This window comes from Alosa pseudoharengus, unplaced genomic scaffold, assembly GCF_046254945.1.
Source record: "Alosa pseudoharengus isolate Yale_2024_CS ecotype anadromous, Long Island Sound unplaced genomic scaffold, YU_APseudo_1.1 YU_APseudo_1.1_scf_8, whole genome shotgun sequence".
NCBI lineage: Eukaryota > Metazoa > Chordata > Actinopteri > Clupeiformes > Clupeidae > Alosa > Alosa pseudoharengus.
In genome coordinates, this window is record NW_027468870.1 from 21,405,791 (window position 1) to 21,429,644 (window position 23,854).

General features: G+C 42.2%; 1 protein-coding gene across 1 annotated transcript; it reads left to right on the plus strand.

Moving 5' to 3' along the window:
* Positions 1 to 5,148: 5,148 nt before the first annotated feature.
* On the plus strand, positions 5,149 to 23,232 carry tmprss13b (transmembrane serine protease 13b). Its single transcript, XM_076275205.1, has 13 exons — positions 5,149 to 5,275; positions 7,365 to 7,521; positions 8,263 to 8,370; positions 8,927 to 9,052; positions 10,736 to 10,865; positions 11,696 to 11,791; positions 12,222 to 12,265; positions 12,617 to 12,779; positions 13,089 to 13,261; positions 21,425 to 21,523; positions 22,113 to 22,255; positions 22,666 to 22,818; positions 23,109 to 23,232. Exons 1-13 carry the CDS (start codon positions 5,261 to 5,263, stop codon positions 23,121 to 23,123), a joined length of 1,422 nt encoding a protein of 473 aa, XP_076131320.1. The 5' UTR covers positions 5,149 to 5,260; the 3' UTR covers positions 23,124 to 23,232.
* Positions 23,233 to 23,854: the final 622 nt, after the last annotated feature.

The following is a 23,854-nucleotide window of genomic DNA, read 5'->3' on the forward strand; positions in this document are numbered from 1 at the left end:
TCTGCTCTGCCCTCCATCCAGCCCACACCCACTTGGACAATAAAGACTCATATGTGAGAATGCTGTTCATAGACTTCAGTTCAGCATTCAATACCATAATACCACAACAACTCATCAGCAAACTGGATAAGCTAGGATTCAGCACCTCCCTCTGCAACTGGCTGCTGGACTTCCTGCTGCAGAGACCACAAGCAGTACGTGTCGGGAACAACACCTCAAGCACTCTGACCCTGAGCACGGGGGCCCCGCAAGGGTGTGTGCTCAGCCCCCTGTTCTTCACACTGCTAACACATGACTGTACAACCACTCACAGCTCCAACCATCTGGTGAAGTTTGCGGACGACACAACACTGGTGGGCCTCATCACTAAGGGCGATGAGGCTCACTACAGAGAAGAAGTAGACCTGCTGGCCAAATGGTGCAAAGACATCAACCTCCTGCTGAATGTCAGCAAGACCAAGGAGATTGTTGTCAACTTTCAGAGAGGCCACAAACAACTGCCACCACTGTCCATCGACGGAGATGCTGTGGAGAGAGTGAGCAGCACAAAATGCCTGGGGGTGCACATCAGCAACGACCTCTCTTGGACCACCAACACAGCATCACTGGCGAAGAAAGCCCAGCAGCGCCTCTACTTCTTGCGCAAATTGAAGAAGGCAAGTGCCACGCCTCCCGTCATGACCACATTCTACAGAGGGACCATAGAGAGCATCGTGTCCAGCTGCATCACAGTGTGGGGCGGAAGCTGCACAGATCAGAACAGGAAGACCCTCCAGCGCATTGTTAACACAGCTAAGAGGATCATTGGAGCACCACTCCCCTCCCTGCAGGACATTTACACCATCCGCCTCACCCGCAAAGCATTAATGATTGTCAAGGACACAACCCACCCTGCACACAAACTGTTCAGCCTCCTGCCCTCTGGAAAGAGGTACAGGAGCCTCCGCTCCTGCACCACCAGACTGGCAAGTAGCTTCATCCACCAAGCAATCAGGATGCTGAACACTCTACCCACTCTCCCATCACTGACAGCCCCCCCACCCACCAGCCAGCCAGGAACCTAGGATCCTGTCTACCCTAAGCCCCCCCCAACACCTCCCCAGAACCACCCTGTGGAACTGCACTGTGACTGCGCAGCCTAACGTGTTGCAAGCCTGATATACTTGAAATGACTGCATATTAATGTAAATATACAGTACACACAAGCACAAGTTTAAACTTCATGTAAATGTTATCAATGTTATTTATCACTCTGCCACAATGCTGCTGCTACTACTACTCTGTCAGAAGGTTACGCTAGGACTATGTAAATATACAACACAACTACCTCTATTTTTTGATATTCTATATTTCTATATTTTGATATATGTTCTATATTTCAGTCTCGCACTTTAATGCCTGTATGTGGTATGTCTGTATATTTTTATTTTTTATTGTCTATGGCTATGTCTATGTCTAAATTATGTCTATGTCTGTATTTAAAGTATGTCTATGTCTGCATGGGAAAGTAAGAAATGAAATTTCAATTCTTTGTATGACCAGTGCATGTAAAGAAATTGACAATAAAGCCGACTTGACTTGACTTGACTTGACTTGACTTGACTTGACTTGACTTTAAGTGCCGACCCTTCTACCTCCCCAGGGAATTCACCGCGATTCTGCTGGTCGTGGTGTACATCCCCCCCAGCAACAAAAACAGTGATAGGAGCATGGCACTGAATGAGCTGTATCGGGCCGTCAGTGAACAACAAAGTGAACACCCGGATGCCTTCACAATCATCGCTGGAGATTTCAATCACGGCAATCTCAAAACTGTACTACCAAAATTTCACCAACATGTAAACTTCCCAACAAGAGGACAAAACACCCTGGACCTTGTTTACACCCCACAGAAAGAAGCCTACAAAGCCAAACCCCTCCCCCACATCGGACAGTCAGACCACATTAGCATCCTGCTGCTGCCCCGATACAGACAAAGAGCAAAAGTCACCAAACCAGTTCTGAAGGAGGTGAGAGTGTGGCCGGAGGGGGCCGTCTCACAACTTCAGGACTGCTTTGAAACAACAGACTGGGATATTTTCAAAACAGCTGCCACCCCCGACAACCACATTGACATTGAGGAATACACAGACACTCTGACCTCTTACATCACCAAATGCATCGATGATGTTACAGAAATAAAACACATCACCACTCGGGCCAACCAGAAGCCATGGCTGACAGGAGACGTCCACAGACTGCTGAGGGCCAGAGACAAAGCCTTCAGGCCTGGAGATGTAGCTGGCCTAAGAACAGCGAGGGCTAACCTGTCCCAGGGCATCAGGAAGGCAAAAAAGGATTACACAGACAAAATAACAACACACTTCAAAGACAGCAGAGACGCACAGAGCCTGTGGCAGGGCATACAGGCCATCACTGACTACAAGCCTGCGCCACGGAGCTGTGAGAACAACACCTCTCTGCTAAATGACCTGAACAGTTTTTTTGCCCGTTTTGAAGCACAAAATGACACTCACCCACAGAAAACCCACCTCCTCCCCACGACCAACCCCTGTACCTGTCCTCTGCCAGCGTGAAGAGGACACTAGCCACCATTAACCCACGCAAAGCAGCAGGCCCAGACAACATACCAGGCCGAGTGTTGAAGGACTGTGCAGAAGAGCTGAAGGATGTTTTTACAGACATTTTCAACACCTCTCTGGAGCAAGCAGTCATCCCATCACTTTTCAAAGCTGCCACCATCATACCCGTGCCAAAGAAATCATCACCATCATGCTTCAATGACTACCGTCCTGTAGCACTCACGCCCATAATCATGAAGTGCTTCGAACGGCTAGTCATGTCACACATCAATTCCACCCTACCCCCCACCCTGGACCCCTTCCAGTTTGTATACCGAGCCAAACGATCCACGGAGGATGCAATCTGCTCTGCCCTCCATCCAGCCCTCACCCACTTGGACAATAAAGACTCATATGTGAGAATGCTGTTCATAGACTTCAGTTCAGCATTCAATACCATAATACCACAACAGCTCATCAGCAAACTGGACAAGCTAGGATTCAGCACCCCCCTCTGCAACTGGCTGCTGGACTTCCTGTTGCAGAGACCACAAGCAGTACGTGTCGGGAACAACATCTCAAGCACTCTGACCCTGAGCACGGGGGCCCCGCAAGGGTGTGTGCTCAGCCCCCTGCTCTTCACACTGCTAACACATGACTGTACAACCACTCACAGCTCCAAACATCTGGTGAAGTTTGCGGATGACACAACACTGGTGGGCCTTATCACTAAGGGCGATGAGGCTCACTACAGAGAAGAAGTAGACCTGCTGGCTAAATGGTGCAAAGACAACAACCTCCTGCTGAATGTCAGCAAGGAGATTGTTGTCAACTTTCAGAGAGGCCACAAACAACTGCCACCACTGTCCATCGACGGAGATGCTGTGGAAAGAGTGATCAGCACAAAATTCCTGGGGGTGCACATCAGCGACGACCTCTCCTGGACCACCAACACAGCATCACTGGCGAAGAAAGCCCAGCAGCGCCTCTACTTCTTGCGCAAATTGAAGAAGGCAAGTGCCACGCCTCCCGTCATGACCACATTCTACAGAGGGACCATAGAGAGCATCGTGTCCAGCTGCATCACAGTGTGGGGCGAAAGCTGCACAGATCAGAAAAGGAAGACCCTCCAGCGCATTCGGGAAAGAGGTACAGGAGCCTCCGCTCCCGCACCACCAGACTTGCAAGTAGCTTCATCCACCAAGCAATCAGGATGCTGAACACTCTACCCACTCTCCCATCCCTGACAGCCCCCCCACCCACCAGCCAGCCAAGAACCTTGGACCCTAGGATCCTGTCTACCCTAACCCCCCCCCCCCCCCCCCCAGGACCGCCCTGTGGAACTGCACTGTGACTGCGCAGCCTAACGTGTTGCCGCTTCATATCAAGCCTGATATACTTGAAATGACTGCATATTAATGTAAATATACAGTACACACAAGCACAAGTTTAAACGTCATGTAAATGTTATCAATGTTATTTATCACTCTGCCACAATGCTGCTACTACTACTCTGTCAGAAGGTTAAGCTAGGACTATGTAAATATACAACACAACTACCTCTATTTTTTTGATATATGTTCTATATTTCTATATTTTGATATATGTTCTATATTTCAGTCTCGCACTTTAATGTCTGTATGTGGTATGTCTGTATATTTTTATTTTTTATTGTCTATGGCTATGTCTATGTCTAAAGTATGTCTATGTCTGTATTTAAAGTATGTCTATGTCTGCATGGGAAAGTAAGAAACGAAATTTCAATTCTTTGTATGACCAGTGCATGTAAAGAAATTGACAATAAAGCCGACTTGACTTGACTTGACTTGACAATACTGATGTCAATGGAGAGCCATATAAATGTTCTTGTCTGTGACGTAAAGAGGCAAGCTAATGATTCCATATGATGTTCAATATACAGTATGGACCAGAACAAGTATAGGAGTCAGGACAAAGAACAAAGACTACACAAGATATAATTAGAGCATGTTTGCAGGTTTGCCCTCATATTCCTGTTTAATGTCCTTGCAGTTATGTTTCACTAATAATTACCATTCCATTCTGTAATTTTTAATAAAACACTATTGCAGCATCTGCCTCTAAGTGCCGTTTCCTTCTCTCCACTTACCTACTTCATCTGTTGGACTCTGTGCACTTGGCGAAACACCTTTACACAGACCCCAACAAAAAGCGTAGACGCCAGCCTCAAACTGACTATCTATGGCCCACCATTAGTGGATGACCATGACTCCACACAGTGGTCACAGACTTTGTGTGCTCAAGGACTATGGGTTTTCTTCTGTGACTAGAAGGAAACCCTTTGGTCAGCCATGCCTAAAAGTTCCAGGAACTATTTGTCATCCATTTACACATCGAACTGTGGACAAACACAAGTGTGTGTGTGTGTGTGTGTGTGTGTGTGCGTGTGCGTGTGCGTGTGCGTGTTGTGTCACTACATGTTGCCTTGTGAAACCTCCTCAATGAAGAAAGGGATGGACAAACAAAGGGAGAGAGAGAGAGAGAAAGAGAGAGGGAGGGAGGGAGGGAGGGAGGGAGGTAGGGCAAGGGAGGGATAATATTTTACCCGTCAGAGAAGTGGGTAAGTGAACCTGCAGGATTGGACAGGTGCACTTACCGTTTTTAAACTAGGAACAGCAGTAAGAGCAACACCACTGAGATTCACCACCTAACAGTATCGTATGGCAGATCATCAGGTTGGTATCTCATTAAAAAAACATTCTTATATATAGACATGCTGGCAAAATAGTTATTAGTCCAACCTGGTCTATTCTGTAAAAAATGTGTTAAGAGGAAGAAGGCATACCATTTAACTTTTACAATAAATGCAAGAAAAAACAGACAACGGAAACTACTTTTATGAAATATTGAATGACAAGTGTGTAATTCTCTTGCTTTTAAAACTACTGATTATGTGACATTTTAGCTTTGACATGAACGCTTGTTTAGTTTGACACTTGTTTCATTAATGATGTTGTTTTCATTAGACTGAACTGAGTGACATTATCATGCTAAATTAATATTAATTAATTCATTTTAATCCAATGTTGACTGTAAAATGTTGGCTCAAGATATTGTGTTACTATTTACATTCTGTGAGGCAAGTACACATTTCTCAGGTGCTGTATAATTACATTGTATACTGCTTTTTGGTTCGTTTTGAAAGTGAACTTTGAATGATACCGAGAACATTAGCACTCGACTCACAGACAGTCATATACTGTGATATGGTGTTCAGAAAATGTCAAATCTGAGCTTTGCACCGTAACATTTTACTATCAGAAATGTTAAATTTAACCACAAAGAATAACTACAAGAGGCATTGTAGGACATAATGTACATACAGAGAATAGAGGGAGAGAGAGAGAGAAGGGGGAGGGAGGGAGAGAGAGATCATAGTGCTTACCCACCTTTATAGCCACAGACAGGTGTGTCACACCTTCATGATTTTGAAACACAATGTTAAGCAAACATTCCACTAACCCAAATTCAAGGAAGAGGAAATAGAATTTCATGGATCTTGGATGAAACAAGCTCATCTGTCCTAACTTTTCCATGCAAAAATGATTTACATACCATTTGGTTTATTTCCCCCTGTTTTGTACAAAAGTCTATTGGGAACACTATAAATGTTTGGGGATGTATTTTGGAGTTCTTTGGCTTCATGTTCAAATTGGACTTTCTACTGAGAAGCTGGAAATAAGTGTAAATAAGTGTAAGTATAAGTAAGTATATACAGTATACTCTTTTGATCCTGTGAGGGAAATTTGGTCTGTAGGTCAAACTGTAGGGTTCTTTAAGTGCCTCCCTAAGGTCTGGCTTTACATTCACAGCCTGTCTATCTGGGACCTGACTACACACTGCATGCACTTTAGTTGACGGACTAGTTTGTTATTAGTCAAGTCAGCATGAAAGACTCAAGCTGATTCATAACAGCTCTCTGATCAAACTGTTTTAATAAGGAGCTTTACAGAGTTGAGTATGTAGTAGGATAACATTGCTCCTGTGTGTCTTTGGCTGAAGGAGTAACTGCTGAAAAGGTGATACAGGTTATTACTGTATGTCCTCAGCTGTTATTAGGTTAGCCAGTGCTATCAAAAATATGTGGTTGTCGGAGGGATTGACTGAGTGACATCCAGTTTCATGTCTTCCTGGATTAAGACAAGGATGACAGAGACAGAGAGGAACAAGACCAGCAGAGAAGGGGTTAAACCGAGAGAGAGTTTATTTAACCAGCCTTCTTGCTTCAGGGATATCATGCAAAATGTGTCACTGCAAATGCACATCTCTTCGAACTCAGTATTTGGACAATTTGAAGGAAGTGTTTTATAGCTTTGAGGCCAAATGCTCTGGCGAATAAAAGAGATCAAAATATAAAGCATCAAACATAATCATCTGGGAGTCCTACTGATGCTAAACAACAACAGTGACTTAATTCCTTAGCTGCCTGGAAGCACACTTCAGAGTTGGACTTAGCCTACGGCCCTAGTTCCCATCGTGTATGTTGTGGTTTTAGCAGCAACATTCAGAATGAACAGTAGCTGTGTAATAGCCTGACCAGCCTGAAACGTCTTCTCTGAGTCTTGCTGAGACTGTGCATTATGTCAAGAGAAAATGACGTGGCCGCGATGTCGAGAATACTGCACAGTATCACTCCAGTTATTTACCCTCTCTCTCCTCTCCTCTCCTCTTTCTCTCCTCTCCTCTCCTCTCTCTCCTCTCCTCTCTCCTCTCCTCTCTCTCTCTTCTCTCTCTCTCTCCTCTCCTCTCCTCTCCTCTCCTCAGACCGATGCCCCCCCCCCCTACTACTCTGTCACAGGGCCAGCTCAACGCCCCCCTCCTTATGCTCCCGCCAATGGGGCCCAGGTGTGGCACACACCGCCAACCCAACCACAGTATGCCCCGCGACCCGTGGCCACCCCGGTGGTCCTCACCCACGTAGGTAATGGACACCTTTCAGTCTTTCCCTCAGGTTGCCTTCGCATAGTTAACATCCAAATCACTTGCTCAGCGAGGCTGTCTGCATTGATTGATTGATTTGCTTACAGTTGATTGTAAACAAATGAATTGTAAGCAAATGTATGAATAAATAGATGGATGGATCGATGGAAAGAAGGATGGATAAAAAGCTGAATGCAGGATTGCAATCCTTAATTTGTGGCACTGCTGTTTGGACAGTCACTGCATCTCTCGTGTGATGTTCTCACAGAAAAGGTGTGGAAACTGTAGTACCATTTGTACTACAGGGACTGGGGAATTTGAGGTTTGTAATATGTCATGTATTGAGGGGAACCAGTAAATGATTGAGAAAAGTGAACTTTGGCGAGCAGAATCTACATGCGTATATAATTCATGGTTCAGTGAGCAAAAAGGAACATATTGTGCTAAAAAAAACACCTAAAGCAGTGTTCTCCAAATAACATAATCATTAAGTTGCCTTGAGGGAGTGTTCAATCTTATCAAATGCAGGACAGAAAGCCCTTTAGCCCTGTGGCCAACAGATTTAAGTCAATATACAGTACCATTGTTAGTATAAAACACTGCACTGCTTTCATTTCTTTCATATAAATTATTTTTGATGGAGAATCCTGGGCCTGAAAGTTCCTGGGCTGTTTGTTTGATTGTTTGTCTTTCTGTGGTCATGTCAGAAACCTGTTTTTAAAGTGTCCTTGCTCCTCTTTAGCGCCTCCCCCAAGGAAGTTATCCAGCCGGAGTCGTGGTTGTCGCTATGGCACCCCACTGTGCATCACCTTAGCGCTTTCTCTGGTAGCCATTGCCATCTGGGTGGGATGTAAGTTTCACATAAAAGATACGCCCACACAACATTCACTCACACTCAAACACAAACCCATTATATGAGTTTTATACAAGTTATATGAGTTTTATAGGTCATAGGTCACATGTCACATGAACAGTGGGGAAAAACAAGCCCTTGTGACATAATTCATGTTTACTTATCATTGTCAACATCAGCATGGGAGAATCCCTGGGATACTGTTTTAATTTGGAACAATAACAGATATCAAAGTCCCTCTGTGCTTTCAGAGGGAATCTAAGCTTTTAATTGAAGCTAACGCTCACGGCTGATAGTAGGCTAGTGGGAAATCCATTAGTGGCACATTCGTAGGCAACTTTTCTGTCCTCAAAGTGAAAACAATTGTGCAAGTAACAAGGTTTTGTTAATTTATTTCCCACTGTTGTGAAAGAGGAACTCAGACATTAGTCATTCCCCATCACTGTTGCAATAGTTCCTCTGCTACCTATCTCCAACCTACACATACAGTAACAGATAAAGCTGAGTGAGTCCATGATCTGAAAGTCATGATACCCTCTCCTGCCCATCACAGTGAAGTATGGACCAACATGGCTGGATAACCCTCCCACAGAGTCGACACCAGACACCTGCCCTGACGACACCGTGCTCTGCGAGGGCTCCAGCGACTGCTCGCACGGGAGTAACGAGTCCATCTGCGGTCAGTACACTGCACTGATATGGCACTGAACGTTGTTCATGACGTTATTATTAGAGTACATTCCCGTTAATATAACGAGTCCTTATCTATGCAGATTATAAATGCAGGAATAGACAGAGGCCAGAGTGCACACACAAATTTCACCTTCCATGTAGCTTACTGTTAACATTTACATATTTTTAGGGCAAAATAGGAGAAGTATGAATAATCATAAGGAATATGACATTAGATATGGCTCTGACATCTTTTAATGCCCTTTCTTAGATCTTTATTTACACTTCTGTATCAGTTTACTCTAGCCTGGATGAAACCGGACAAACCTGTTAGCAAATTTGAATTCTGAACTTCCTGTTTTTATGACTTCCAGGGGTGTAACCAGCAGTGAAATTAAACTTCTGGGGCTGTATTTTCGGTCACCAGCGCATGGCGTAAAGTTCGTTATTCACCGGCGCGAAGTTGAATTCGTTATTTTGCACCTTTATTTTTTAAGCATTGCGCCCAGGGGTGTGGTAATTAACAACCTAGGGAGGGACCTGGCGCATTGTCTAAAAATCGCTATCATACACCACCTAAACCTGGTCAGAAGTCAATGGCGAGTTGTTCATATGCTATTTTAAGAGCGCATGTCAACAGTCATATTGGCAGGTGCACGCACCATCCTTCTATCATTCATGAACGCACACCAGCGCACGTCCATGCAAAGCATTACAAATTGCACGATTACAATGGTAAACATAATTAGAATAAAGATATTACGAAATACTGTACATCTCATGATGAGTAGTTATTCACCATCATTTGCAAATTGGTAATGACGGTTAAAAGTGATTAGGGGAGAGGCGAGAGACAATGGAGCACAGCTGAAGACGCACTGTCACGATATAAGCAACTCCTCTGCAGGATAAATGTTGTTTTATTTAGTCATTTGAGCAACATTAGGGTAAGTGTTGCTTTTTCCAGCCTATGTTTTCTATGGTAACCCATTGTCAGTCAATAGTGAAAGTAACTGCATATAACTGTCTTGTCGTTGACTGACTCCTTGGTGAAGTTAGTTTCACTTTGCCAATGAGTTTAAATAATAGACGAGTGCAAATGCGTGAAGGCTATGCTAGGTTTTAGTAAAGCATGGTTTAAGAATGACTATTCCATACGGTCTCGCAAGCAGCCTCCTTCAAATGCGCCGTTGAATGCCAAAATACCGATGCATTTATTTGACATATCGCGCGTTGCGCCGTTAAAGGGAATGACAGATGTCATTCTCATTGGTTTAAAATGATGTTACGCCCCAAACACACCCATATGACTGATTAAAAGACCTAGGAACACCTTGTTACGCCATGCGCTCCACTTTTGAGAACGAAACCCCTCCCAATGTGAACTGGACATCCTACTAAATTTGAATAGACTTTTGACGAGTGACGATGCACTTTAGAATGTCATGATAGGGCCCCTGGATTCACCCAGGCTATCTAATGGGGTCATGTTACATGTTAGACATAATACATACAGGATTTCACTGTAGACCTGCAAAGTAGCATTTATATCCAGTTCTCAGTTAAACTGTGGGGTGGTTTCCTTGTGTTGTGAATATAAGCGTTGTGATTGGCTGAGCCGTGGGGTTGTTTCCTTGCTTTGTGATTATAAGCATTGTGATTGGCTGTGGTGGTGTGATGCCCTCTGCAGTGCGCTTTGGAATAGGCGGCCAGCTGCAGGTCAAGACATCCAGAACCACCGGTCACTACCTTCCTGTCTGCTCTCAGGGCTGGAGCTCCAGCCTCACAGATCTCATCTGCTCTCAACTGGGCTTTAGAGGGTGTGGACACACACACACACACACACACACACACACACACACACACACACACACACACACACACACACCTATCTATCTATAAGGTGGTCTTATTTAAATATTGTTTGGAGAGGAATGACGTAGGCTTATGGACATGGAAGGTAAACAAAAGAGTGCACAGTGGTTGGTGGAAGAGACCAAATGTTTAGTGGCGTTATGGTCATCCACCGAATTTCAACAGAAGCTGGAGGTTTTGGTCAGGCGGTACTATTTTAATGACGCTTTGTGCCCTCCTTAAATGATGCAGGTGATTAGTGGTGCCTGTCAAAACAGGTGGAAATGGAGGCTGGTTCGATGCACAGCACCGACGTTCCAAAAACTCTGAGCGGAACCGGTTCAAGAATGGGTTCTCTGTCGGTGGAAAAATAGTCTAGAGAGACAGAGAGAGAGAGAGACATCATATAAACACACTAAGTGTTGACACACACACACAGAGACAAAATAAATACAGAGAGAAAGAAAGAGAGAGAGAGAGAGGGAGAGAGAGAGAGAGAGAGAGCATAAGCACACTACAAAATACTGTACAAACATAATAAATACGTACATAGCTTATTATGCCCAATTTCACACATACACATTAATGTACACAATGCATGTATGCTTTGTTTGAAAGACTGCTCATTCAGGGTTACTGTATGAGCAGTTGAACCTGATAGATCAGCAACATTCTATTCCCAATTTCTCAACAGTTCCTTTTTATGTCTGTGTGTTTATCTGATGTGCTGTGTGTGTGTGTGTGTGTGTGTGTGTGTGTGTGTGTGTGTGTGTGTGTGTGTGTGTGTGTCATTTAGAAGCCACACCCATGGGAGTATGGCCTATTTGAGTAGGCCTACTCTATCAGCAACAGATACGTATTCTGATCACATACAGGGCAGGCTTACAGTCAGGTAAGCACCGGTCAGCCCCCTGTACACAATGCCGAAGCACACACCATACATACAAGTTTTGTATTGGCCACATTCTTGGGGGCAAATTGTCCTTTAAAGAAATTTGAAATCCAGCATAATTCTTAGTACCACACATCAAAGCAATTCTGCACACTAAATAACTCAGACATTTGGGGATCGTTATGAGGTTTTGACAATAAATCATAGAAATAAATTAACAGTAGACAATATCATCTTCACAATCTTCATCATACTTCTCTGATCACAATCTGGCACCCCAATACTCCTCTTCAGTGGAACAGAGAACATAAATGCAATGTGTTGTTGTTGATGATAAAGCGCTATAAATGCATTGTGTTGATGCTGTTGATGACACAGCACTAAATGCATTGTGTTGATGCTGTTGCATGTCCTGTTTCTCTGGCTGTAGCCCCACCTGCCCTGACCAACAGACTGTGACTCTAGAGTGTGTCAGTGAGTCTTTAGCATCTTCATGCACATTTTATTGAACACTTACACATAAGCCATCGATGAGACCCAGAGGCTCTGGTTGCCAAACATATAAGGATCCAAATAAGCACTCAGATGTGTTTTTACAAATAATTTGACTCTATCTATCTTAGTAAGGCTGATGACTGATGGTATCTATGTGTCAAGACTGTAGAATCAATTTGTTTTGAGGTCCACCAGGAATGTTGTGTGGACATTTGAAGAAAGACACATTTTATAGCTGTTCCTTTCCCTGACCCCAAACTACCCTTTCATTCTCCATATTCAACAATCCTTCACGCATCTCTGCCCCCTCTCTCCTTTATAACCTATTAGACTGTGGGCTGCCGCAGTCCTCCTCCAGGATCATAGGGGGCGGTGTAGCACAGCTGGGTCAGTGGCCCTGGCAGGTCAGTCTGCACCTGCATGGTTTCCACACCTGTGGGGGGTCCCTCATCTCCCCAGATCATGTGATAACAGCAGCCCACTGCTTCTCTAGGTTTGTCATCATTCATGTGAAACATATAATGAAAATACCATTTTTAGATTTTCCCTCTTTATTCATTTGCCCAAAGACATTCCATAACAAAAATCTCCAAAAATCTCTAAACTAATCACAGCTAAAATAAACAATACAAATCACTGTTATAATTGACTATCACATGCATTCCAACATCTTCTTACTGAATGACAGAAATGGCATATTATGTTCATTCAATCTCTGGACAAATAATGGGTTGGCTGAGTTGCTGCGCCCCTGGTTACACTATTGTGTTCTTATCAACCCATTGTTCCACATGTTCCACAGTTCCTCGGCCAAGTTAACCAGTAACTGGCGTGTTTACGTGGGCACTGTGTCTCAGCTGGCACTTCCAGCGCCCCACCTTGTGGAGAGGATTGTCCTCCATAAGGACTACAGCTCTGCGTCCAACGACTACGACATAGCCCTGCTGAAGCTCAGCCGACCTGTGTCTACATCTGGTCAGTACATGTGTGTTTAACACACACACACACACACACGCGCACACACGCACAGTTGTCATCCTAATGCTTTGATCAACATTAGCATACATGTCAGTGGTATGTCCTGACTCCTGACACAATAAAATCAGTAAATCCATGGCTGAATGCTGGGGCTGACTATTATTGTACTGTCTTCCTTAAAACATAGATCAATTCAGAGGAGGGAGGGGGGGTAAGTAAGTGGGAGAGAGAGAAGGGGTGGGGTCCCTGTGGGCACTCGGGACGTACGTGGTATGGGCACTGTAGCCTGTTGCGCTACAGCGTTGTGTGGGACAGTGTAAAATAGCCGATACGAGAAAAAACAGCACTTGTTAATATACTTTTTTAATTAGGTAAAGCAGGTTCAGTGGGCCAATCAAACATAAGAATTGCCTATAGGCCTAGGATTGCCTAGGGCTACCCCTACTATCTACCCCTCATTCCACCTATACCCCTCTCTCTTCATTTCCCTATCTCAGAGTGAACAAATTAAATAACCTTGATTGCAAATTACCTACCTGTAACAATTATTTGAAAATGCTGATCTGAGAGCAGTTGTCAACAAGGTTTTCTTATTGGTAGCCTAGATTCCGCAAATGCTGATGATGTGATGTCTCCGACCAATAAGCTGCTTGTCTGAAAGTTCTAGCTCTACATTGCAATGTGTTTTTGAATAGGCTTGTTTTTGTGAGGATGCCTGTGAGCTCTGCTATGCAGCTAGTATCTGCTTGGCTCTCTCTCCCTGCTGATTTATAACTGATTTGTGGTAACAAAGGTATATGGAAAATGTAGTAAACAGTAGATTAATGGCTCAAACACTTACTCAGGTAATGAGTAAAAGTACAGTTAAAAAAAGGAATTTTAAGAGTTCTCGCTCATTAAAAGAAAACTTTTTTTTTTAATTCAAGTGTGTTACAGTACAAGTAGTCCTACCTACCAGACATCCTGTTCATCTCTTGATTCCTAGAGCAGCCAAAGCCATAGCCAAACATGTTCTGGACACACAGTATTTGGTAAAGCGATAGAGGCTACCACTTTACCATCAAAGCAGGGAAAATAAGAAACAAATACTGGATAGCAGGGGCGCAGGAGGCACGGGGGATGTAGGGGATATGTCCCCCGCAGTGCTGAAGAGACAGCCGTTGTCCCCCTCACTTTTGATAAGTAAAAAAAAAAATCGTTATAGGTACGCTAAATAAATAATAACATATAGGATTTGCGCTAACTATGTAAAACTCCCCATTAACAGCATCACATCACTAACCACAGCCATCTACAGTACTGTAAGATGGCACAATCTCATATTCACTCTTGGATATCTGAAGACAGTTTGTCTACTAACAATCATAAAATAATCCAGCCAGGCTACTTGCTTAGCATAAATCATTCATCATCATCATCTTTATTTGAGGCAGGCTGGTATTCGAGGCAGGCTTTTTAAAATATTTCTAACCTGCATTTAGTCCATGAGCCACAGGGGGTCGTCACTACCACTTGGGGGGGCAAATTCTCACTATATTTTTCTGAAAGCTATACTCTCTGGAGTATAAAATGGTATGATAGCAAGTTGGATCTTGTAGCTTTGTGGCTGTACAGGCCTTCAAAGTTGACCTGATTTGAAAAAAAAGGAAATTCCGCCTATTGACTTTTTTTGTTAAAACACTCATAAGAGCCCAGAAAATAATCCAAATCTTATTATTACTGATGCATATGTGGTGTTTGTTGTTGGCATACATATTTTGACTCATTATGTGATTTTGCTCTTCATTGTGGTTGATAAAATTCAAGATTTATGTGCAAAAAAAAGCTAATTTGAGTTTTCAGATCAATATGTTACGGCAATACTTGATGATTGATTATTACTATTCTACCTTCCTTACTTTCAATTGCGAATTGAAATTAATGTTAAATGATAACATACATTAGCCTAGAAATCTAGACACACCCTAGCAGCAGCAAATTACATTTGCTGCCAGGGCTAGTCTAGCAACTCTCCGTTGGCTTGTGAGCTCGAAAAATTAAACTTCTATCAGGCCAATCAAATCGTGTATAGAGTTGTTAGGCAGGCTTAACATAATGATTGAAGAGTTGCAACGGTTTGGCTTGAATTCCCTGCTACTTGAAAACAAAGAAGATGGATGTTGCTGTTGGTGAACAGTGTGACACGAGTTAAGTTTTTTTTAAGTTGGCAAACGTTTGAACTAGCCAACTAGCTCCGATGATGGGAAAACGCATGGGACTCATAGCGCTGTCCTATTGCGTGCAGAGGGAATTTGAAAGACAACCTATTATCCCACCCCTCGGACTGAGCACTAAGAACGGTGAGTGCCCAGACCCTACATTTAAATGTGGGTCTGGCTCGTCAGGTTAGACATACATAGGTCTGCAGTACAAATGTTTTTTAAATTGTAGCTGAAACGAGTACAAAGGATCGATCTTTAATCTATTCATTGAATTCATCATCGTCAGAACAGGAGCACAGAGGATGCCATCTCTATGGCACTTCACTCTCCCCTGTCCCACCTTGACAGTAGCAACACCTATGTAAGAATGCTGTTCACTGACTTCAGCTCAGCGTTCAACACCATCATCCCCTCCAAACTGATCACCAACCTCAGTGAACTGGGCATCAATACCTCCCTCTGTAACTGGATTCTGGACTTCCTAACCAACAGACCTCAGTCTGTTAGGTTAGATAACCACACCTCCTCAACCATCACCCTGAACACCAGTGTACCACAGGGATGTGTGCTGAGCCCTCTCCTCTACTCCCTCTTCACCTACGACTGCACACCTGTACATGGCTCTAACACCATTGTCAAGTTTGTAGATGACACTACGGTGATTGGGCTCATCTGCAACAACGATGAGACGGCCTACAGGGAGGAGGTCCAGCACCATTGTGGTGCACTGATAACAACCTGGCTCTCAACACCAAGAATACCAAAGAGCTCATTGTGGACTTCAGGAAGTCTAAAGCTGGCACACACACACCCATTCTCATCAATAGGACTGAGGTGGAGCGTGTCACCAGCTTCAAGTTTCTGGGTGTCCACATCTCTGAGGACCTCTCTTGGACCCTCAACACCTCTACCCTGATCAAAAAGGCTCACCAGAATCTCTTCTTTCTGAGGTCCATCTGTCTCCTCAGATCCTGGTGAACGTCTACCGCTGCAACATTAAGAGCATCCTCACCAACTATGTCACAGTTTGGTATGGCAACTGCTCTGCCCACAACCGGAAAGCACTGCAGAGGGTGGTGAAAACTGCCCAACGTATCACCGGTTCCTCACTCCTCGCCATCGAGGCCATCCAGGGCAAGTGATGCTTGCGTAAGGCACGCATCATGAAAGACTGTTCTCACCCCAACCACAGACTGTTCACCCCACTCCCCTCCGGGAGGCGTTATAGGTCTCTTCGCATCCGAACCAGCAGGTTCAGAGGAAGCTTCATTCCTGCGGCTGTCACCCTACTGAACTCTAGCTCTACATACTGGTGACATCCAACAAACTAAGCCCCCATCACCCCCTGCCCCGCCCCCGCCTGATGCCTCCTTGCCTGTGCCTGTTGAGGTGTCCACGACCATGGCAACCTTGACAGGGACAACAAGGAGGCGGACATCCCCTAGTCCCCCCCCCCCCTCCAACTGCACTACCCTATCCCACCCATAGTGTCTATTTATTTACAAATGAACATACTGTAATTACACTTATACTGTACATAGCCATATTCTACTGCTTTTCATCCTGCACATACACTTATTATTAATACTATTGTAATGTTACTGTTTCTGCACTACAATGGTACTGTTACCACACTGCACATAGTTGTACATACTGTACATATCTGTCTATATGGTTCATACTAAATATCCATATTTATTCCGTTTTTCTGTAATATATTCTGTTAATACACTGCATATATCTATATTGTTCTTACTACTACTATAATGGTACTGCCACTACATTGCACATAGGCCTACCTGTACATGTTGTTCATACATTGTTCATATTACATAGCCATATTTATTCTGCTCTTATAAGGTAACTGCTAATACACTGCACATATTTATATTTAATTTATACTACTCTAAACCACCTTCTGCAAAACAACTGTATCCTACTGTCTACACTGCACTATATTTCTTGTCCTGTCTATGCACCAGCTGCCTATACTGTGTATATCACATTGCACTTTTCTGCTTTTTTGCACTTCTGGTTCGACGCAAACTGCATTTCGTTGTCTCTGTACTTGTTCTCTGCACAATGACAATAAAGTTAAATCTAATCGAATTTAATCTAAAAAATTATCTGCCTCTGTTTTGCCTCTTTACGGATCATGCTATGAATAGCAGCAGCAATGTCTGCAAAAGTTGAGACATTGTTATTGACCTTCTAGACCAGAGACATTTTATCAATGATTGTTGCTGTATTATATTCATCTGGAACATTATCTGATAGTGATGCAAGTTTCTGCAAATGCTTTGCAAGTGCTGCTTTAGAGGTTTTCCTTGGGGTCCCCTCAGGTGTCGCCAATGACCATGGTTAAGGTCCAAGAGGGTGACAAAAGACTTCTCTCATGTCCAGTCTTTAACATGATGGTCTTGCCATGTGCCTGTGTTTTCTTTTTTGACTCATGCCACATAAATGTCTTTACATTTTGCTTTGTCAATGTATCATGGAATTAGTGCTTAGGTGTATCTGACACCAGACTCTATGTCTTGAACTTGCATCTTTGCCTGTAGTATGAGCCTGAATCAGATCATCCCTAACCTCTTGTGTTGCTTTGCCTGCTGTAGATATGCAAATGAACTCATGTTCCTCTGAAAATGGATTGATCCAATTTCAGTCTCATCAGATCTAACTGTGTAGAATTTTTAAAACTGTTGTAAATGTCTGTAGATCAAGTCTTGGAAAATAGTTATTATTTCTTTTCAATGGAAATGATTTTAACATCAGCTGAAAGACAATTTTAAGTATGACAATAATAATAATAATAATAATAATAATAATAATAATAATAATAATTGTACATAATGATAACAATGTGTAAAGTATGAATATTTTCACCAACCAGTTCATCTACATCTCATTCCAATATTCTTACTAGTCAAAAGTACAACTGAAATGTATAATGTAGATCATTTTAGCACCTATGAAGCAATTACCATAATTTCCCAACTATTAGCTGCAGCTTATACATTGATTTTGCAAGATTTCTTCAGCTATGAGGTTAATACACGGGGGCAGTTAATATGGTATATGGTTTTGTTTCTTTTAACTTGTATAAAACACTGTCCTGCGGCTTATACACAATACAGCTAATACACAGGAAATTACTGTATGTATTTCATGTGCCCTGGACATTATGAGATTATAATATTTATGTTAAGCTGGGTAGGCCTACATGTGGTGATGTCAACAATTTTCATATGGTATTCCTTAAATGTAAAGGTAATATGTGAATGGTAATCATGATGTTTTGATCTTTTGGAATATCTCTTATGGGTAGTTTCAATAAAATACTAATTTACTGAATTTTGGGGGGGTGTTTCCGAATAGTACATTTACAAATAGTAAATAGCATAGCAATGCAGACCTATGTAATCATTTGTATTTCAAGTCTCTGCTGGGAGGTATAAGGTAGAAATACATTGATTAATGAGGTAGTGGGCATTTCAATTAGTGCTGCAACACGTTGTGTCTCTGAAAACGTAGATTTGCTCATTATTACACATAAATCTTGAATTTTATCAACCAAAATGAAGGGCAAAATCACATAATGCTTCAAAATATGTATGCCAACATCAAACACCACATATGCATCAGTAATAATGAGGTTTGGATTATTGTCTGGGCTCTTATGAGTGGTTTAACAAGAAACAAGAAAGCCAATAGGCGGAATTTCCTTTTTTCAAATCAGAGGTCAACTTTGAAGGCCTGTACAACCACAAAGCTACAAGATCCAACCTGCTATCATACCATTTTATACTCCAGAGATATGTAGCTTTCAGAAAAATATAGTGAGAATTTGCCCCCCCAAGTGGTAGTGACATGCCCCTTTTTGGGCCTGTGGCTCATGGACTAATTTAGACATGCATGCGTTTCGTTTGGAGCGGCATACCAAAAGCATTTTCTGTTTGGTTTGGGATTAAATTTACTTTTGGACTGTTTGATTATATTGCTAAATGTTGGGACTGATGGGCACTGAAATCTGGGAGATATTTGATGGTTCACTGTTAAGTTTCATGCAGTTGAAAAGTGTCGGGATTTCCACTGCTGTTTATTGCGAGACATTGAATAGGGGTTGTGCTGTAATGGAAACCATAATGCGTAGCCAAGTAGCCTAAATTGAGTTATTGTTTAATTATGCATGATTTAGTAGCCTACTTTTTTTTAAATAAAATTGGTAGGCTGGAATGCCTTGAGTCACAACAATTGTGTTTAAATGTAGTAGGCTTCAGCCTCTTAGCCTGGGTGTTCCCATGCTGCCTTGCACGCGATTTGATTCACGCTGCTAAGGCAGCCTGGAGACCATGTAGCAAATTTTCGCCTGAGATAGGGGACCAATCACAGAACAAGGGGGAAAGCAAGACGATGATGGGCTATACACAGACGCATTTGATAGACATCCGTGGCACCCAATAAACGGATCTGGCCATTTTTTTCACATACGAGAAAATGAACGTTTGGTTTTCAGACCACGTCTCATTGAGAAGTGGTGGCGCTAGCCAGGCTATCAGGGAAAGGGACGGCAAGAGAATGAGCTTGAGAACGTGTGTTGGAGACCCATGGTAGAAAAACGACTTTTCTTTGCCAACCGTAGGCTATTAATCCAACCAACATAATACAATACAATACAACATATAATAAAATATTAAGAAGAGGTGTTATTTCATTGACTTAAATCGAAACAATGTCTTCTAGTGGACTGATGGCAATAATTGATATAGCAGGTAATTGTTACCCCGTCTTTTATGGGAACCTGCCTTTATTTGTCCTGCTATAAATAGAATCAATCCCGGGCATAATTTGAGGATTTATGGTAGCCTAGTGCTCAACTCCTCCTGCTCAACATGACATTAGCTGTTTATTGATAACAAACTCAACTAGCCTACTTATCAACTCGTTTTCACTAGCCTAACTATAAAATACAAGTCTATCAACGTTTTTGTTCTAAGACATTTATTTCAAACATAATTTCAAGACACAAATTGGATACTTCAGTTACCTTGGTGCATAAATCCCAGAGAGTAGCCTAGGCTACCACACCCCAGAGTTCTTATCCGTTCAGTGTGGGGTATAAACAAGCTAAGAATTTAGCGGTGTCACGTCTGCCTGTCACAGACGTGGGGAGCTCTTAGAAGCTTGGGATAATGTGATACAGTTACTACAGTAACAGTATTTTATTTAACTTCTTATGTAATTTGTTTTTTACATTTTATAAATGCTTTGTTCAAATGCTGTTGGAACAAATAGTTGATTATAAAGGCAACTTTCTGTTGCAATTTTCTGTGTTCTGGACTGGTAACTTGTTATACCAACACTTGTTCAGTTCTAACGTTGCATAAATATTAACTGCAAACACACAGTGGAGAGTTAATTTGGCATACCAGACAATTTAAGTAGGCCTAACTATTTGATCATGTACAGTAGTCTATGTTTGGATCATAGGCCTGATGATTCAACATATCATGTTGCTTTTTTCTACCATTGGCCCAAGTAGTGACCAGTATTCTACCATTGGCCCAAGTGAAATAAATCTAAAAAAATTAAAATAAAAGTAGAATTGCACATAGCAAAAAGCTGGTCTGAGGGCAGATCTGGCATTGTGCTCATGTCACAGTTTTCACCATTTAAAAAAATATATATATTTTGAAAACAATCAATGGTATTATCTTAATATTCTGGCAAGTTTAAAATATGATGGTCGAAAGTGGGCCAGAGGTGGCGATCCGATATCTGGAAATCTGATCTCACTATGAGTTTGTGTTCACAATTTGGTCCCCCTCACTTTCAAAATATCTCCTGTGCCCCTGCTGGATAGGCCTAAATAAACTGTACAGCTAAATGTGGTCCAAAACCACAGTATATTTTCTGTCCCCTCCAATGTCTCAAATGTTATTTTTACGGTGTCTTACAGAAAATGTCCAGCCTGTGTGTCTACCGGCATTTAGTCAGGTTTTTGCTACTGGAACGTTATGCTGGACAACTGGGTTCGGAACCACAATCCAGGGTGCAGGTAAGTCCACTTCTGTGAGGAAGTAAGCAACATATTGTGAGAAAATATTATTGTTTTATATACAGCAAGTTGGACATTGTAATGGTGAAAGACCTAAGAATGTCCTTACTTGTATGCATGTCTTCTCATCTTTCTTGTTCTTTCTTGCCCTGTGGTCCTCTCCAAGTGAAGGGCAGCCACAAATTACTACTCAGAGAATCATCACAGACAAAGATAACATAAAAGACCACAAAAACACTTTTATCGCCACATACAGAAATGAGGAATGACAGGAAAACACATAAAAGAATGGTTTAACACACGCTGCCCTGTGCTCAACACTACTGAGTGAAGGACAGCCACAAATTACGACTCAGAGAATCGTCACAGATAAAGATAACAAAAACCCCACTATTGTCCTTGTCATTCTGTAAACAAGCAGTGTTTTCAGTTAGCTGTAGGGTTAGAGGATAGATTCCCGGAGGGGTCAGATAGTCATGATAATCAGTGATATGTTAACTGGTCTACATGGATCATTACATGCCCAGGCAATGATGTCATTTGTATAGAGAGCTGCAGCCTGAGGTGTGTGTGTGTGTCATTCATTCAGTGAGCGGATCCAACAGTCTGATGGAGGTGTCCGTGGACATAATTTCCTCCCATCAGTGCAACTCCAGGCAGGTTTATGGAGGCCGCATCACCAACAACATGCTGTGTGCAGGAGACCTGGGAGGAGGGCGAGACTCCTGCCAGGTACACATTCTTCACAACTGTGTGTCATTGTGTGTGTGTGTGGGTGGGTGTCGGATTAATGTTTGTAATTTGATGGATGAAGTGGATGCAGCCCTTTTTCCAGAACACAATGTGTTCATACTTGTATGCATACCACATTTTGTATACTCAATCACTCAGTTTGTTATATGTGGCTAAAAGTGACTATTAATGAGTGGCATTGCATCATAGGCACCATTTTGTTTTTCTGCAGGCAGGCACTATTATAAGTAATATAAGTATTTCCACATACAGCACAGTATAGTAGCACGCCGACATGTGATAGTACTGTTTACACTGCACTACCCGTCTATTCTAGGACATATGAGATTCGTCTGAATACTGGAATGTTTTGTTTGACTTCTGGTTTTGTTTGTCTTCTGATGCTACAGGGGGACAGTGGTGGTCCACTTGTATGTAAAGGCGAAGACAGGTGGTATCTGGCTGGTATAACCAGCTGGGGAGAGGGCTGTGGACAGAGGAACAGGCCAGGGGTCTACACTAAAGTCAGCAGCCTTCTAACCTGGATCTACAGCAACACACAGGTGAGAACGCTCTCAGTTCCACATACACATGAAAAAGCATACTGTCATTTCCCACCATTAGCCGTGGTTTATACATTGATTTTACAAAATTTCTTCAGCTATGAGGTTAATACACGGGGGCAATTAATGTAGTATTAATATGGCTTTGTTTTTTTTTAACTTGCATAAAACACTGTCCTGCGGCTTATACACAATGCGGCTAATACACAGGAGATTACTGTATGACTGATCCATTTAAGATATCAATCTGCATATGAAACGTCTCGTCTCTTCTGTTTGTATCTTTCCAGCAAGATGCGCCTTGATGAGTATTTCCAGCAAAAGGATGCTATTGTGGGAATGTAGCCCTTATGATTTTGTAAATTCCTTTTATCCATAATTTCAATATTTAAATAAACAATGCACATTTTGTAATTCTTGCAATACTGTTAATCTATTACTGATGGAGGCTGATGCATGCAATGCAAGAAGTGTTAAGAGATGTAATCCTGTTTCTTTCACTGGATCATCAGATGACCATTTCAATTTCATGTCCATGTTCAATTTCAATAATCAATGGAAAATTATGTGCATATGAAGTTGCTGAGCTGGTTACAGAATATACAAACTGGTAGTGTTGTTGACACACTAAAATGCATCTGCAAATGCAACAATGCTGCCTAAACAGATTTTACATTTCCCAAGTCAAGATGTAATCTGAAAATGATTTACCTAATAAGGAAGGACTAAGGAAGTATTGGAGCTTTTATAACAAAAAGGTGTGATATGTATGCTTTTCTCATGAATGAATAAATTAGAGTAGTATAACTTATAATTATCCGTCAGACAAACTATTCCCATCTTTAACAAATAGATGAAATATAATTTGCTTGAGAAGGGATATGGAACAATAATCATAATGCATCAAAAAAGCTGATCACCAATTGATACAAAAACAATACATAAAACAATACATGTGCATATGTAAACATATTCTTTCAAACATATTATTTGGGATTGTCAAGATTGAACTCATTCAACTCATTTTGGAAAAATG